We start from the raw sequence: 18,453 nt of genomic DNA, 5'->3' as shown, positions 1-18,453 counted from the left end.
GACTTCAGAGAAATCTCCAAGAGTTTCAGTGTCTCTTTCCTTTGGCTTTTGAAATGGCACCAATGACAATGAAAACTCAGAGAACATTGATAGAGTAGCTGTATAGAGGAGCTCAAATTTACCTTTTCACGATGAATGCCTATGAAATATCATAAGAAATGTATGGACATGATTATCATTGTTGGAGTTTTGGTGTGTGCCTACTTGACTGTTTAAAGACAGAAGGTCATCAGTGCAGTCAGAGCCGTCTCAATGCAATTTATTAGCGTTCATATCACATTACTTTGATTTCAGGTAAGGAAATATGTCCTAGCCTGTATGCGTGTTTGTGAGGTAAAGTGAGGTAAAAAAAAAAAAAAAAAGTTTGTTATGTTTTTTATAGTCTACGGTTGAGATACAATGCATCAGGAAAGTTGCACAACGCTTATTTTCCATTTACAAGTCAAACTTTCCAAGACTAATGTACGTAAAATGAGTCAAAATGTATGTGCAATTGGATGTCACATGCTTCTTAGGTGTGTGTGTGTGTGTGTGTGACTTGTCAGCACTTCCATGTGAGCAAAATTACTCACACATTGATGATAGAGAGTGAGAGAGAGACATAAGTGGCATTTCCATCAAGCCATTTTATGCGAAAATTAAAGTTTCGAATCGGAATAAGCTGAATGGAAACACCAAATAAAAAAAAAAAAATCCCCAAATATCACACGTTTTTTTAAAAGTTTTTTGAGGTGGATTTGTTTGTCTGTCGATAAAGAGGTTATTCGAAAAACATATTGGAAACATATTTTTCGAATTAATAATGATGTAGAGTTATCTTAACCCTGTATTCTGCACAGCTGGCAGCTTGTCCAGTCTGTTGCGATGCGTTCCACAGATGGAACCAGTGGCCCGACCGGCCCAATGAACGGCCCGATAACCCTGCCGCAGATCAAATGTTGTTCTGGACGTCCTAAACTGTTGCACCCAAAGGCTCTCAGTCTGTAAAATGCCTTTGCCCGGTGACCTCCCAGAATTGTTTTGTGTGTCTCTTTTCCCAGATATATGGCGACCGTCGTTGAATGGGAATTTCCCCTATAATATTGCCCATAATAATTAGTCATCACCGCCGGGAAGAAAGAAATACAGCCACCAGCAGATTACATGACAGAATAATTATTACTTCTCCTATGGCAAGTAACTCTTGGAAAATTGTGATTGTGATCTTGTCTCACTCCACACACGCAAACCTACTTATTCGCTTAAAAGCCGTGAATGGAAACGCACCAGATTTGCATTTTAAGATTGCCGACTTTTCAAAAGTTCGCTTAGAATTTGTGCAAAACCTGAATGGAAACATAGCTAGTCACTCACTCACTCACTCACTCACTCAGGGATGGTTTGCACAGAGCCAGCACTTCATCAGATGGCCTCTAGAGGGTGCGCTGTGGGTCTGCACAGGATCTGTGCTTGTTCTTTGATAATGCCACTTATGGAGTTTAGAGCATGGAGAGTACTGACCAGGGGACATTCTCTAAGATTCAGAAAGAGCAGAGAAAATGCTCTTCACAATTGTCTATTTTGGGATCATCCTGGGAATTTTGTTTTGTTGATGTCTCATTTAACCACTATTGTATCATAACTTAATAAACCTAAATAAAACTTAACAAAATTTCTGAATGAGTGTTTCAGAATGGGAATCTTACAATGTTTGTGGTCGGATCTCTTTAGAGTTGGTCAAAATTGTGCATGTTTGAAAGCTGTGTCAGGAATCCCTGCAGACCCAGACATTTTATTGTGTGATCTGCACTCCTTCCTGTACTGCTTAGTGTGCACATGTTTCCAACCGCATGGAACCTCTGTAAATACTTGTCGTTCAATATGAAATGCTCTCTTTTTTTCTTTTTTTCACACTCTAAAAACAATTTTAAAGGCCTTGGAGTCTGTGGCCGGCATAAGCTGCTGTGTATTACTGCATTCTAGAAGAAAAGTCTTTTCACAACGGATGGTCGGTTTTTATTTCCAACATGAAACTATGCTTTTAACACGAGAATAAGCTCCTGTATTTTACTGTTCCCTCTAGAACGAGAGTCTGGGCCAGGGAACGTTCACCAAGATCTTCTGCGGCGTGCGGCAGGAGCTGGGAGACTACGGAGAGATGCATCAGATAGACGTCATCGTCAAGATCCTGGACAAGGCTCACCGCAACTATTCTGAGGTTGGCTTGTTGGTTGAATCAGTGAGAGGTTGACTGTTTGAGTGAGCTCTTTCTTTCTTTCTTTCTTTCTTTCTTTCTTTCTTTCTTTCTTTCTTTCTTTCTTTCTTTCTTTCTGTCTTCCTTCACATTTGTTTTTCTTTCTTTCTTTCTTTCTTTCTTTCTTTCTTTCTTTCTTTCTTCCTTTCTTTCTTTCTTTCTGTCTGTCTATCTTTTTCTGTCTCTTTCTGTCTGTTTTTTCTTTCCTTCTTTCTTTGTTTCTTTGTTTTTCTTTGTTTCTCTCTTCCTCTCACTTCCCTTTTCTGTCTGCCTCTTTTTCTTTCTTTAGTTTTTTTCTTTGTTTCTTTCTTCCTTCCTTTCTTTCTTTCTTTTTCTTCCTCTCTGCCTTCACATTTGTTTGTTTGTTTCTTTCTTTCTTTCTTTCTTTCTTTCTTTCTTTCTTTCTGTCTGTCTGTCTGTCTGTCTTTTTCTGTCTCTTTCTCTGTCTGTTTTTTCTTTCCTTCTTTCTTTGTTTCTTTGTTTTTCTTTTTCTCTGTTCCTCTCACTTCCCTTTTCTCTGTCTGCCTCTTTTTCTTTCTTTAGTTTTTTTTCTTTGTTTCTTTGTTTCTTTGTTCCTTTCTTTCTTTTTCTTTCTTCCTCTCTGCCTTCACGTTTGTTTCTTTCTTTCTTTCTTTCTTTCTTTCTTTCTTTCTTTCTTTCTTTCTTTTTTCTGTCTCTATCTGGAAAAAGGAACATTAATTATTTCTAGAGCAGACATTGTCTCATCTCCCTGTCTGCTCTCTTGTTTTCTCTCTCCTCTCTGTGAACAGTCGTTCTTTGAAGCAGCCAGTATGATGAGCCAGCTCACCCACAAGCACTTACTAGTCAACTACGGTGTGTGTGTTTGTGGCGAGGAGAGTAAGTATACAACACACCTGCACATGCACACACACACACACACACACACACACACACACACACACACACACACACACACACACACACACACCACCTTAATGGCACAGTTTAAGCCATTAGTTATTCATCCTGTGTTTAACCCTTGACCTGCCCTCCCTCCCCCCCATCTTTGCAATGACTCTATTCTAGTCTCGATGCACCTATTGTGCAATTACAGTTCAGGGCTCATAGTGTGTGGCAGTATTTTATACAGCAGTGAGAACACTCCAGGATATAGATATATTGGTATGGGGAGAAAGACACTGGTATTGGGCCAAAATCCTTTCAAAAGCCATTCTGTCTGTCTGATGTCTGATTGGCTAGTTCTAGTGATTTAAAAATGCAATAATGTTCTGCAAAGTTTTAAGGTATTTGTACCTACAAGACAGCCAGAAGTTGTTTCAAAGCAATCACAATTTACAACTTGTCTTGTTATTTAAAACGTGCAAACTGTGTATGTAAACACAACGATACAAGTTTAGCCATGGTGATAGAAATTTTTTTTTACTTTTTAACAAGACAAATTACAAGTTTTTAAGTGGACTTTGGTCCCATGGACTGGCCAGTGATGGTCACAAAGGAAGGGATCATTATGAAGAGATGGAGAGTGAACCAGTAGTGTAGTTAAACTAAGTACGGTTTAACAGCTTATGTGTAGATGAGAGGGACAGTGTGATAGAGACAAGACAGAACGCCTTAATAGACAGGGATGCAGAGAGAGGGTATTATCTGGTGGCCAGTCAGACATGCAGGAGAAATCAATACAGAGGGGAGGAGGTTGCTGACCTGCTGAGGGGGGGGGGGAGACAGAGAGAGAGAGAGAGAAACTGCTATGTGGACATTGGATGAACACAGAAAGCATAAATGGAGAGGAAATAAGGTTGCTGACCTGCTCTCTGCTCTGGCCTGACCCAGTCTGACTGGAAATAGCCCTTGTGATCAACAAGTCACTAATGGGCCACCACAGTCTTGATATTTACTCTTCCTGCTCCTGCCCATGCATGTGTCTGAGGACCTCTATTACCCACATTTCCGAGCACAGGGAAAGAGGAGAGGGGTATTTATTATAGTCCATGTTTCTGATTATATCATTTGAGTTGTATACCCTATTCTCCATCTTTACAGTCTCTCACAACTATTATTATTGGTTGTCATGGAGTTCATAACAAACACTTTCTTGCCATTCTTCATATAACATAACATATGTTGCAATAGTAGCCTAATAGTTAAGAAAAGATGAACGTTATTGGCTCAAATCTCCTGACCTAATGCAAAAATATGGGTGGGGAAATTCATTGGAGGGGAAAGTGCTCTTCCTGCTTCAGCAACTTTCTCTCTCTCTCTCTCTCTCTCTGCCTCTCTCTCTCTCTCTCTCTGTCTCTCTCTCTGTCTCTCTCTCTCTCTCTCTCTCTCTCTCTCTCTCTCTCTCTCTAACTCCCGACAAAGTGTGCTTGAACCACAGGAAATACACTGAACCACAAACTGGTTGAGTGGAACTTTAATAACAAAGGTTTCTTTATGAGCTTTTCTATATGAATAATGGTACAAATAAATAAATTATCTCTCTCTCTCTCATCTGCCTGTCAGACATGATGGTGCAGGAGTACGGTAAATTTGGTTCACTGGACACCTACCTGAAAAAGAACAAGAGTTGTGTCAACATCACCTGGAAACTAGAAGTGGCCAAGCAGCTGGCCTGGGCTATGCATTACCTGGTAAGACTGCTGACATGTAATACTGTTCACACCAGCCCATACAACCTACAGCAGTGGTTTTTCAATGTTTGTTTTATGTTCCAAAGGTGGACAGTGATGACATGTTTACTGAGGATGGGACGATATATCAAAATTCAATATATTGTGATACAAAAATGTGACAATAAGTATCGTAGGGCAGAAAAATGAAGTGTGATATTGGCTCCATTTTATTCTGCTGTAGTAATCACCAAAGAGACGGCTTGCCCATCACAGTTTTACAAGCTCTCCATCCAAATTATATTATTTGCACTTTTTAATGACATTTCTAAATAGTTGTTTACATTCTAGCAAACTAATACCATCGCTAGTAAAGATTTGTGGCTCAGAAATGAACATAGTTCTGCACAGACAGACTTTGTTGTCATTGAACTTTTATTTATTACATTGTACACATACTGTCGCATAATGTCTGTCCTTTTATCGAAAGTTCAGAAATTTTATGGTAAAGAGAAATATCTTCAGTGAATAACTATGTAAATAAAACGAGTGCTGGGGACAAAGGGTTGCAACAAGGGGCATCATTTACGGATTGTGCCTTTTAACCAAGACTCAAAAGTTGAATCTTGGAGTTCTTGCATTTTAATTTTAATTTGTTTATGCTGTCCCTGCCTTGTGTGTACACAGGAGGATAAGAACCTTATTCATGGAAATGTTTGTGCCAAGAACGTTCTTTTGATCAGAGAGGAGAGGATCGGAAGACGGGCAGCCTGCCCTTTATCAAGCTCAGTGACCCTGGCATCAGCATCACCGTGCTGCCCCGAGATGGTGAGAAACAAGAGTTAATATTTTTGTCCTCATGTGAAAAGCACTTTCTCTGACTGATGTGTTCACACCTGCCAGAAAATGTCAGAAAATAACTTTTTGGCTCACAATTTACCTGCCAAGAATCATTTGTACCGGTCACATTAAGAAATATGCCACCCTCCCCATTATCAGTGCTATTTCATGTACAGAATCAGCTACTGTGTGAGTAGATGTAGAGTTTTAATTTAAAACTTGCACTCACACTTATACAATGGATGTTTTTTGTCTCGGTCAACATTTTTTCCTTTTTAGTGGCCTCACACCTACTATGTGTTGCCACATGGGAATAACATTAAGTTTGAACCGTTTGAAGTAACATTAGACTAGTTAACCATCCAGACAGGGGAGACTGCTTCGTGTAAAGCCAGGCAGGCAGCCAATCAGGAGCCTATTAGATACAGAGATGCTTTGATTTGATTGGCTCATGATCTGAAAGAGTGTACAGCGGCCAACAGTGACAAAGTTTGAGAGTTCAAGTTTGAGCTTCACCAGCATGTGGCGCTTGTTGGGGGTTAATTTGGGAACGTGCTGCCGAAAATATCAAAACCAAATGAATCAATGAACCCTCACCACCTGCACAGAAATTACCACTTGCTGTTGACTTGTTTGTTTTTCCTAAAAAAATATTTTTTCTTCCTTTTCTTCCCTTCACCCACCTCACTCCTAACCCGTATCTGCTTGCCTTCCCTGCAACCCCACCCTTCATTTCTTGTTTCATCCTTCCTCTCTTTCCTCCATCCCACCTTCCCATCCACTGGATTCTTTCCTCTCCTCTCTTTCTGTCTCCCCCTCTTCTCTCCCTGTGCTTCTCTCCCTACATCCATCCCTCAGTTCTGGTGGAGCGTATTCCATGGGTGCCTCCTGAGTGCATCGAAGACCCCCACAACCTGAGCCAGGCCACGGACAAGTGGGCCTTTGGGACCACGCTGTGGGAGATCTGCAGTGGGGGAGACAAACCACTCAGCACCCTGGACTCCTCCAAGGTCACAGAAATCATAATATGTATAATAATTTTGAAACTTTACAGTGCCATATACGTTTAAAAAAAAATGGGAAACAGACAGATTATTTTTAAATACATCTGCAAACTTAAAGTGCATCTTCTGCCCCAGTACCTTAGTTTGCCAGATCAGTTTGAAAATGTGGTGTTTGTGCGGGTCGTAACTTTTGCCGTTTCTCCTGCAGAAGAACTTGTTCTATGTAGACCGGCACCAGCTGCCCGCTCCCAAGTGGACCGAGCTGGCCAATCTGATCAACAGCTGCATGGACTATGAACCTTTACACCGCCCCTCCTTTAGGGCAGTCATCAGAGATCTCAACAGCCTCTTCACACCAGGTAAGAAGACTGATGCAGACACACACACACACACACACACACACACACACACATCTAGGGTCTTTTGGACATACATTTCCCATTCATTTATTTCTAAAGAGAGATTGTGGTTTTCCTGCCTTTTTTTTTTCTCCTTTTTTTGTTTTCCCGTTCACGTCCGTGCATAATGTACTGTATATACAGTATATATTAACTTTGCATCTGGTTGTGTGACAGACTATGAGCTGTTGGTGGAGAGCGACATGGTGCCCAACAGGACACGAGGCTCTGGCTTCCCATGGGCCTCCGAGAGCCACGAGCCTGCCCAGTTTGAGGAGAGGCACCTCATCTTTCTCAAGCAGCTCGGCAAAGTGAGACATGCAGAGAAATATAGACACATACAGACATACACACACAAATAAACACACTTTAGAGACAAAGTGAGACTTATAAAAAGTCATGGAGAAAATGCTACAGTCAAACGCATTGGGTCCTTGAGATAGAGTTGGACTTATTTGCTGGTGGCTTGTGTATAGTCATCAAAAGAAAAATTTGGTCTTCCAGGTTAAACAAGTTCTATTGATAAAATAACAGTAATTTATCAGTTATTTCACTGTACCAATGATCTCACTATCACAATACTAACATTTGCAACTATCATTTTCTCTAGGATTGACTATTTGTCTTTCTGTTTCATTTCTTTCATTGGATTATGTCTGTGGGTTTGCACATATGTTTGTATTCAGTACTCTTTCTCATTAGTTTTATCTTGTTTATACTCAATCAACCAGTTGTTGTCTTCTCTCTCTCTCTCTCTCTCTCTCTCTCTCTCTCTCTCTCTCTCTCCCTCTCTCTCTCTTTCTCTCTGTCTTTCTACATGTCTGTATCTCTCTATCTATATCTCTTATCTCCATTTCCTCCAGGGAAACTTTGGCAGTGTGGAGATGTGCAGGTACGACCCCCTGCAGGACAGCACAGGGGAGGTGGTTGCCGTGAAGAAACTACAGCACAGCACAGCAGAGCACCTCAGGGACTTTGAGCGGGAAATAGAGATCCTCAAATCCCTCCAGCATGAAAACATTGTCAAATACAAGGGAGTTTGCTACAGCGTTGGTACGAGCACATTGTTTGATACTGATATGCTGAATGCAAATTGTCAGAAAACCACAATAAGTTTTGGGGATTTTATATCCTGCTCTTCATCCTTGCTCTGTCTTAATGTATTATACCTGCATAACCTGACTCAGTTCTTTAGTTCTTTCTCCTCTGTATTTTTAGTGGGTCAAAATTACTTTATCTAGGCCAGATCTCCTCTCTGTGGCCTCTGCACTGCTCACCCATTTCGTATTTCTCTCCTGCATATTGTACTTTACTCACCCTGAATTCTCTGTTTTTTGTTCCTTCTCCAGGGCGAAAGAACCTAAGGCTGATCATGGAGTATCTCCCCTACGGCAGTCTGAGAGATTACCTCATCAAGAACAAGGACCGCTTTGATTCCAAGAAACTGCTGCACTATGCCTCACAGATTTGCAAGGTAACATGGAAGTTGGTGTGGACTTTTAAGTCTATTATTATATTATAGCTATAGCTATATAGTTATAGCCCCATCTTGCCATATACCCTGCATATATTGCAGCAATTCCTCCTGGAGCTGCAGTTCAATGTAAAAAGAATATAAAAATTAGGATTTAAGGGTCATCCTGGTGGCTTAGTTGGCTGAAGCCTACGTCAGACTACAAGTCTTTCCCGACTAGGGCAGTTCAGAATAAACGCTTGCCGTCCAGTCAGGAGGATGTTCACACTAGGCAACAGGACAAAGATGGGATCACACGCTACCTGATTCTGCCATTCAAAAACATTTACCTATTCGTCCAGGTATTCTATTGTGTCTTGCTTCATGGTACAGAAGCTACAGTTACATTTACATTGCAAATGTATTTTGAAGTGACAGGCAGCATTACAATAATAACGATGAGGAACTTTGTACAAGACTTCTTTCACTTAATTTGTAATTGAATCCTTATGTGGTATGTCTAAACGCCCATTGGCTGTTGCCAGTGTCATTCTCAGATTTCAGTCTTGGTGAGTCTTGGACCGTTTCACACTACAGGATAGTCTGCACCGACCGTTGGGCCTGAGTGCCCTCCCCAACCCTGACTAGCCCAGATATAAATCAGACTTAGAATCAGTGTTAAAATCGTCTAGTGTGACCTGGGCTTTAGGTGCATACCCTGTAACTGCGATGTCCTATGAATCTGACCTGGGGCCTTTGTCACATGTCAACCATCTCTCCTGTCTCTGCCCACTGTACTGTGTCCAATAAAACAGAAATGTCATAAAAATTATTCTTTAAAAAATTTAGTTTTCCACAATGGTAGTTATTTACCAGAGGAAACCTCTGCATTATAAATAGTAACAAAATAAGTATAAATATATACCTGTCTATGTGTGTTTTTCCTCCAGGGTATGGACTACCTTGCCACTAAGCGGTACATCCACAGAGACCTGGCCACTAGGAACATCTTGGTGGAGAGCGAGATGAGGGTGAAGATAGGAGATTTTGGCTTGACCAAGGTCCTGCCGCAGGACAAAGAGTACTACACTGTCAGAGAGCCTGGGGAAAGCCCCATCTTTTGGTGAGGAAGACATACTGCATACTGCTTTTCATTACTGCTGACAAAGAGCTTTCTGAGAAGTGAAAGTATCATTTCCTGGCTGCGATCATAAAAAATTGTCTCTGTATGAATATCTCTGACTGGTTTTTCTACAGGTGCAGAACATATTTTTTTAACCCTGTCTGACCAAGCTTTAAATGAAAAAAATAAGATCAATTGGGTCACATGGGGACAAAAATCACATTCTCTGTTTCTGTACATCCAGGCTCTCTAAGTGTAAATCCATGCATGTCTGCTTGTATTGTAGCGTGGACTGGAATACATGACCTGTTTTGAAAGACGTGTTCGTTGTTATGTATGTAAGAGTGAGTCGTGGTGTTTTCCAGGTATGCTCCAGAGTCATTGACGGCGAGCAAGTTCTCTGTGGCTTCGGACGTGTGGAGTTTCGGCGTGGTCCTCTACGAGCTTTTCACTCACAGTGACAAGAACTGCAGCCCACCAGCGGTACGGCACTCTCTTATTTTCCCTCATTCTCTCACTCTCCAATCTGCCCTCTTCTTCTGTCACCCTCCATCTTATTGTCTCTCCGTTACCACACTTTATTCCTTTTTCATCCGTCTGATTGACTAATTGGTATGTGAGCAATTGCCAGTACAATTAACTTGTAGTGTTTTATGTGAGTGATTAAAGAAATCAGTTGATTGACTACTGTTCTCTGTTGCTTTTCCCCAGTGCCATGTACTCAAAAACAGGACACACTTTTGAATTTTGGGCTGTTTTACCAAGCTGTTTTTCAAAAGCTGCTGTTTCTCTTCCAGGTGTTTATGGACAAGATGGGTAGTGAAAAGCAGGGCCAGATGATTGTGTACCACCTGATAGACCTGCTGGTGGAGCAGGGATACAGGCTGCCAGCCCCCAACAACTGCCCAAAGGAGGTCGGTAACTCTTAACTATGCCTGCTGCGTATCTAAGACCAGGGCTGTTCTTCAGACTTAATGAGAGCTTTCTCTTGCCCAGGGCTTGGTCCCAAGCTAAGGCAATAATATTGCTAGTTTTGTCATTGTGGACACACCAGAATTAGGCCTGCAGCCAGATTTTTGTCCCAACCAGAGCCTCGTAACAGGGACTCACAACTGTACCAAACCGGGTTTCTCCCTCTCCTTTCAGAGAGGTTTCAGAGACAACCTCACTAGTTTGGGGAGTTTTATATGAATGGAAAGGGAAGCAGAAGACTCATCAAGAGCAATCATTGGACATCATGAAAACACCTTATCCAATGAATAGATGAACAGAGAATCCTGTTATTGTAATACAGATATAAAAAAAAAAAATTCTAAAGAATTTTCCATTGAAAATCAAGACCCGGGCTTATTCCATGACTGTGAATCTGGCTCTAGTAGTCCCTATCATGTGGAGGGCATTAACTGATGCCTCTCTTGTTTTGTTTTTGTTTGTTTTCTCTCTTGTTAACGCTTGCTGTCTCCCGTCAGATTCAGAAGATGATGACAGAGTGCTGGAGCAACGACCCGAGCCAGCGGCCCACCTTCACAAAGTTGGCCCAGAGCGTGGACATCATCCGGGACGGCAAGGAGGGATGAGGGGCTTTTGATCCTTGAACCTTCGACCCTTAACGCTCGACTCAGAGGGGCTCGTCCCCGCAGATCATTACAGTAGCAGTGGACTTCATGGCGGTGGTTGGGATTACTGCAGTGATGTTGTCAAGGGTATCTGCAGATATGTAAAATATACCTAGTTTTTTCTCTGGGCGTAGATTATGATTATCAGCCTAATTAACATTGACTCATATAAGGATGATAGATAGATTTTTAGCAGTATACCCACTTCTTTCCCTGGCTATATGAAATATACATATTAATCATTTTAATCATCAGATTTGGCTTCATAGTGCAGCCAATTCAATCAGCAAGCTCAAAGACAACACTTTTATACCGGTTCAGAAAGGATATTTTTGATTTTTTTCTTTGATAACGGAAAGCACTTTTTCTTTGTAACATTTGTATAAGCCATCTGCTTTACAAATTGAATCATGCATTGAATCAATTGATCACCTTCTAAGAATCCGAGGTTTTCAATACTTTTCAGTAACTTTTCAGTAGCTTTTGATGCCTTAAAATTGAATTACGAATAAATAGCATTTTTTAATGCCCAGTCCCACTTAAAGGCTTTAAGTGAGCAGCACCTACTTGTTGTATGAAACCAGACCAAAGAGACCATGGGATGATTCCTAATAGACTGTCTGACTGCACCTGAAATCAAGAATGGACTTGAAAGATGATTTCCACATCACCGAGCCAGATCCAGCTGAACTGAGCGTAACTGCGCTCCTCTTGTGTGGCTGCACTTCTAGTATTGACTGCAACTACTGCCGGCTTCCTGCTGTTGGTGCCCACACACACACACAGACTCTTGCTTTATATTTTTAAGACTGATGTACCTAAAAAGTAAATGTGGTGTTGGAGATTATCATCGGGGCTTCGGGCGGCCTTGTGGACTTTTGTGTTTAATAGCCGGTCATTACAGCAGAGGCACACGGGCCTTTGCAGTGTTCTCAGTAACCAAGAGTCAAATTAAAGTCTGACTTATTGCACAGAGATGGTGATTCTCAATTTTTCTAAGGTGCTGAAGCAACAGGAGAACAAGCTAGAGTCGTGTTTTGAGTGATGGTATGGCATGACCACACCATCTACTTAACAACAGAGGTCAGACTTGTGACATAAACTGCCTAAAATTGTATGTGGTCTGCTTTCCACTTTTTATGCAACGTGCAGATAGTCATGGGCGCCTGGTTATGTTTTAAAATGGGGGAGCAAACTTGGAAAGATACATAATTGGCGGTGGGGTCTGGGGGTCCTCCAAATTGTAATTTAAAACAAATTTCCTGCATTTCTACACCACCTAACCTTTTGGATTAAGTCAAGAAACAGCCAAACTGAGTAGCCTACAATTAGCTGATAATTAGCCTGATCAGCCACTGTCAGTAATCAATACAAACACCATTAATTATTAAACCATTAATCAAACCAATAACTAACAGCAGTCAACGTCAGACAACCTTATCATACTTAAGCAGTTACCTAGTGTTTCTGTAGTGGTGACAAAATGTTAAAAAATATACATATTAGCAGTTTGAATTAAACTGAAGCTCCCTGTGCTCTCCGGGGAAAATATTACGCCAAACTCCCTTTAAGAAATATGACATATTAACAATTCATTACGTGTCCGTAAAAACACATAACTCTAGAAACACAAGATAAAAGGCGTCATATGTAGACAGTCTTCTTGTCAATTCGGCATCAATATAATCCATAAAGATAAACTGTATTTCCGTACAAACTTTACATTTTTGATTTTGTCGCCTCAACTCGCTACCAGCCTCCGTTGGTTAGCTGCGCTATTTTAGTGGGAGAAGACCGTGGGAATGAGAGGCGAACCGTTTCAAAAATTAGATTTCTCACTGAAATAAGTGCTGGTTGGGGGATCAGATACACGCCGAATTAAACACTGACTCATAACACTGTTAATTCACCATCTATCATGTGTGTGTGACGGTATTTGATTGGTATTTGTTTTTTGGGCCGTTACCAAAGTAACTACCCGGTTTGCTGCTTCCTCTTTGGTACTGGAGAGGGCGCACCTAGCTTCCGATAATATTAAACATGTTTGATTGGCAAAGTTAGCTAACGTTGACTCGCAGATCAGTTCAGCATTTCGGCGACAGTACAATCCTACTTTTAGCTAGTTTAAAGTTTGGCTGGAGTCAGTGGGCCAAGCAGGTTCATTCAACATACGCTAGCCTATCTTTTCCTATGTTCTATTTTCAGTCAATGATCGCAGTTAAGCTAAATGGCATGTTTCTTACCTTTGTAACAGACTCCTGTGTGGATTCATTGACAGACTGTGATTGACAGCCAAAGCATGCTGTTGCAAATGATCAGCGACGGGTGCGACTGAACCAACTCAAAGGGTGGTCCAAAAATGTGTGATTTTTTTATTACTTGTTTTTGTCAGTTGCTGAAAATAGTAAAATGATCATTGATATAGGCTGCTTAAATGTAATCACCTGATTGTGGGGACTGTATGATGATAAGACCATAACTTTGCTCCCCCTAATTGAATAATGGGGATGCATTTCCTCCACTTGCCCCATTGCTCAGGCGCCTATGCAGATAGTGACATTGGTAAAAATAAGTCAGAGAGCCGCACAGCAATAACCGATCATAAATCTCTTTGACTGTTTCTATCTTGTCATATCATGGAATCATATCATTCTTTTCTCTGAAGGGAACGAACTCGAGAGAATATGATATTTTCTTTTTATAATTAAGGTCTATATTTTATGAATACAGTGGAAATGTTTTGTTTTTTTTATGTTGTACGGGTATATTATCTGCCTGTAGATATCTAATATGAAAATCTGTTCATGTTGAAGATGGAGAAACAGTAACAAAGGGAGATGCTTTTACATTCTACAGTAGCTTCTTGTTTCCTTCTGTTTTATTTAAAACTTTTATTTTTCACTTTTATTCATTTCATGATATTCTCACCCCTTGAACGATGAACATGTTGATGAATGTGTGTATGCAGTGCGATGCCCACAATTTTCCACAAACCTTGGCAACCACACATTTTTGAAGTGCATCTACAATTGCCACACAATTGCAATTATTACAATTGTATAAGAATAATACTCTCAGGAGAGGATTTTATTTAAGTTGATAGTTTAAAACTTTATGTAACAAATGTAAATGACTGATGAAATGGGCTTGGTCATTTTCACATGTGATATGAGTGGAGATTGGCAAGAGGAAAGCAGAACAGAATCAGAATTGTACAGAGCTCTTTCTCTGAATGCTGTGTTTCAAACAAAAAAAAAGCCCCCCCAAAAATGTAATTTTATATATTCAAGGATGTTTCACCTATGCAAGTGAACCTACTGCATACATGTGCAGACAAACATGGTGTGACACGACACTGCTTAAAGAAAGAAAAGAATATTATCCTTTCTGTCTCTCTCTCTCTCACTCACTCACTCACTCACTCACTCACTCACACTCACACTCACACACACACACACACACACACGTACACATTCTCTCTGTTAATTGAAAGCTGCCATATCTAATACTTGCAGTATTTGTACCAATAACCTGGCTGCTCTAAATAATCTTTTTTTCCAGGTTTTTAAACAAATCTGTCATAAATGAGACTCATTGGTTGCTTTGTTTGTTTAGAGTTTGCCTGATGTTTGCATCATGGCTGTGATGCAAATATTTATCATATTGTTATTATTGGGTTTTTTTTTTGTCTTTTTTACATTAATGTTGATGGGTAAAAGTATATATAGATATACGTATATATATCATTTTCCTATTTCAGATTACTATTTTTTACCAACAGCACCACTGTTAATGTCATATGTGTCCATTGCTTTGGGCGACACTGATTAAATGTGAAATATGTGCCATTTTTTATCTTAATACATTCCAAAGAAATTGATAAAATGGTTAACCAGATTGTTGACCTGGTGTGAGCCTCATTTATTTCAGTTCAGTTTATTGCAGTGTTCTGTGCAGCATGAATGAAATTTATATATATATATATATAATGTATATATAGATGGGTTTATCATATATTCCAGTTATGCATATACTTTATTCATTAAACGAAATGTAAGACTAGCCTACATCCAGCTTCCACCTATAGGGACTGAAGAAATTGAGCGCACATGAACAGCCGTCAGTTGAACAAAGTATAGATATCCAAACTAACTGAATTTGAGTTTCATCGAACTGCAGCTAGCTGTGCACAAAAAGCTCAAGGCTGTTTTTGATCACATTACACCAACAGTCCAGCGGCCTCGCACCTCTATCAAATGTGAAACATAATTTGGAAGCTGACAGTTTTTTCTTCTTAAACTAAAGTTTTTTTTTTTACCCAACAGCAGTTGGCGATTATTTCTACCTTTGCACAGTTAGACCAAAAATACTGTTACAATCTTTCTGCACATGAGGTCAAATGTTTTGTCTGAGTCAGATAGCCATTATTAAAAAAATCAGATCTAATGCAGTGGTGTCCTTAGGGTATCTTCTCATACCGAAAATGGTCAGGCAGGCGTAATGCTGTGAACTGAGGTCAGCAAGGAGTTCACAGCAGCCTGACTGACAGTAATGGATGATATTGGCTTGTGTCATGCTGGTGCTGTTTATTGCTCCAAATCTTATATTCTTCCCATGCATATGCAAATGCATATATAAAGAAATGTATTGGACAATATACAATATTCTGAAAGAAATTTGATAATCAGAATATTTAATTGTTTTCAGACAGACATCTGCATCAGTGCTCAATATTTCATATTTACATAGTATTTCAATGTGTTCTTAGGCAGGTTCATAGGGTGACAAATTGTTTTATTTATTGTAATGGGAACACATACAGACTATGCTCTTGCTTCAGCAACATAGTAGCCTAATCAACTGAGGAGATGAAAAACATAATTTGCTAGGAATCAGTTCTCAGTGGTGGGTGAACCACAAATAAATAAACTTGTCTCTTGTTAAAAACCTAAATCCTAAACCTGAAACTCTGTCAGACCTACGCAGCTGATTTCCACAGTAAAGGACAGACAGTAAACAGTAAAGATGGAAACTGACTGTGTTCTTCCCCTGACCACTGAATGAAAACACACACCATAGCTTACATTCCCACACACAAACTAATCTGCTTTTTCCAAAGCCTTTTGAGAGTTATCATCATCTTTGTCCACTTTTACAATAGAACAAAGGTGATTTTGAGAGACCCGGAGCTGGAGCTGGAGCGGTGTGATGACTGTTTTTCCAGTCAGCATTGTATATTATATAAAACTTGTATTGTGTATTACTGTGGGTAACGCGTCACCCACAGTAATACACAATACACGTTTTACCTCCTCTTCCCCCCTTTTCTCACCCCTTGTCTTCATCCCTCTAACCCCCCACCCACCCCACCCCACCCCATCCACTGCACCCACCCTCTTCGCCCTGCCTCAGCACAAGCGTCCGATATCATTCTTGGTGCAGCCTTGGTTACAGCACATACCCGCCACACCCAGGGAAAAGTTTCTCTTCCTCCTGAAGGGTTTGGGCCAGTCTACAGTTGGGTCTTGCTCCCCTGATACTACGGACTGCTGAAACTCCCCCAGCGGCAGCCGGCCGCTCGCTGGCCGCCTGTCTCCTAGAGCCCCAAACAGGGCCAAGAGGTCTGCCAGGGAGTAAGAGGAGGGAATGTGGAGAGGAGAGCGGCTCTCTGTCAGCTCTTGTTGCCGGGTGTGCTGGTCGTCTCCCTCTGTGATGTCACTGTAGGAGCTCCACTGGAAGGGGTCTGGAGGGGAGGGAGGGTCGAAGGAAAGACAGGCAACTTTAATTCATTTATTTACCCCAGAGAAATGGGGTTAACTTAACATTTTCAATGCAGTGTCTCCTGCATACACAAAATACTATTTGCTACTCAGAAGCTGTACCCACCCATTAAACGAATTAATGAATCAGCTAGTCTCTCTATTAATTAAACAGCCAATTTATGAAGCCTATGTCAAAGAGATTTGACATAGATCTTAACATTTTTGAGAATAATTTAATCTCAGTTTTATCCATTAAAAATATTAACCCTATAATGGGCAAACTGTGGTATGGTAAGGTGTTTCCCTTTTATTCAGAGCTGCCTCTGGGAGGAGAGGACTAACTGTACAGTAAATATGGTAATTAAATTAGCCACTAGAGATTGTTGATATTAAGTCAATTTCCCAATTAGAGGAGCCCACCTTAACGTGAGCTGGCCACGGTGCTGAAATCTAAGGTTTTGTCCGTGGCAATCGGCCATTTCATTGAAATATGGGGAGGAAGTAGGCTACATTAACCTGATTAATTACTGTGGTAGCCAAACTTTTTAATGTCATGTATTTCTAATATGTGTGAAGTGCACAAGTCCTCGTCTACGGAACATTTCTCTCAATCAACTTCACATAGCCTACTGTCATACTGAGAAAATATTCCTCGAATATATTCTATATCTCAGAATATGTTTTAAGATGTGTTTCAAAATATGCAAAAATTAGCTCTAATTGATATTATGTACAAGTTCATTTTTGGCCCATGTTTTGTAGTATATGTTTTGAAACATAGAGGCTATCTAAACATACTCTTAAGTACATGTGAAATGTACTTTTTCGAATGGGAATTTTAAAATATAGACCTCTGTATTTAGTGTGCACAAATTAATCATTAAGAGAAGCGTGGTAACTCACCCAAGTCGCCGTCGACGGACCGTCTCCACCGCGAGCCGCCGCAGGTGAAGATGACGGCTCTGATGAACTCTCTCCCGCACAGTTTCACCCCGTAGTCCCTCCGTGCGACCACTCTGCTCAGCCCGTCAGCCGTCACGCCGCCGCACAGCCCCCCGGCACACACCGCGACCACGGCAAGAGTCAGCCTCAAAAGCATCTTCTCTCCCCTAGGACTGTCAGGACCAGCCGGGCTCGTTTCTCTGCACAGGTGATCGGCTGAGCGCCTCAGAGCTGCAGGTGGTCCGGATCCTGTTCTGTCTCTGAAAGTGGCTATGACTTTGTTATTTCTATTAGTTAGGAGAGTGGTCTTTCACAGGGGGTTGCTGTCAGTGTATACAACCTGAATCAGATATTCAAGTTATAAAATAAGTTTCTATCAGTCTGTGTTTGGAGCAGATTCTTGTTTCTTCTTCTTCTTCTTCTGTTCTCTTGGTCACCGATGCAACCTTATATACAGTTAGTCCACACCTCTCCATCATGAGTCACTGGTT

The 18,453-nt window shown here is 40.8% G+C and overlaps 2 protein-coding genes across 2 annotated transcripts in view; one reads left to right on the top strand and one right to left on the bottom strand.

Annotated features, from left to right (window-relative positions):
• jak2a (Janus kinase 2a) overlaps positions 1–15,149 on the top strand; it is a 49,017-nt gene extending 33,868 nt beyond the window's left edge. Inside the window, 14 exon segments of the mRNA XM_071530268.1 lie at positions 2,063–2,197; positions 3,004–3,091; positions 4,718–4,845; positions 5,512–5,571; positions 5,574–5,652; positions 6,523–6,674; positions 6,877–7,027; positions 7,244–7,377; positions 7,930–8,119; positions 8,416–8,540; positions 9,470–9,642; positions 10,008–10,125; positions 10,440–10,556; positions 11,112–15,149. Coding sequence (XP_071386369.1) covers positions 2,063–2,197; positions 3,004–3,091; positions 4,718–4,845; positions 5,512–5,571; positions 5,574–5,652; positions 6,523–6,674; positions 6,877–7,027; positions 7,244–7,377; positions 7,930–8,119; positions 8,416–8,540; positions 9,470–9,642; positions 10,008–10,125; positions 10,440–10,556; positions 11,112–11,219 — 1,758 coding nt within the window. The 3' untranslated portion in view covers positions 11,220–15,149.
• Positions 15,150–16,666: 1,517 nt separating this feature from the next.
• Positions 16,667–18,119, bottom strand: rln1 (relaxin 1). Its single transcript, XM_071530497.1, has 2 exons — positions 17,924–18,119; positions 16,667–17,001 (listed from the first exon to the last, which is right to left on the bottom strand). The coding sequence occupies exons 1-2, from the start codon at positions 18,117–18,119 to the stop codon at positions 16,667–16,669; spliced, it is 531 nt and encodes a 176-aa protein (XP_071386598.1).
• Between the last annotated feature and the right edge of the window lie 334 nt (positions 18,120–18,453).

The sequence above is a fragment of the Centroberyx affinis genome, unplaced genomic scaffold, assembly GCF_046629955.1.
Source record: "Centroberyx affinis isolate AG114_WGS23_722 - 3 ecotype Tasmania unplaced genomic scaffold, CSIRO-AGI_Caff_v1 ptg000131l_1, whole genome shotgun sequence".
NCBI lineage: Eukaryota > Metazoa > Chordata > Actinopteri > Beryciformes > Berycidae > Centroberyx > Centroberyx affinis.
This window is presented reverse-complemented; position numbering and strand designations above follow the sequence as displayed.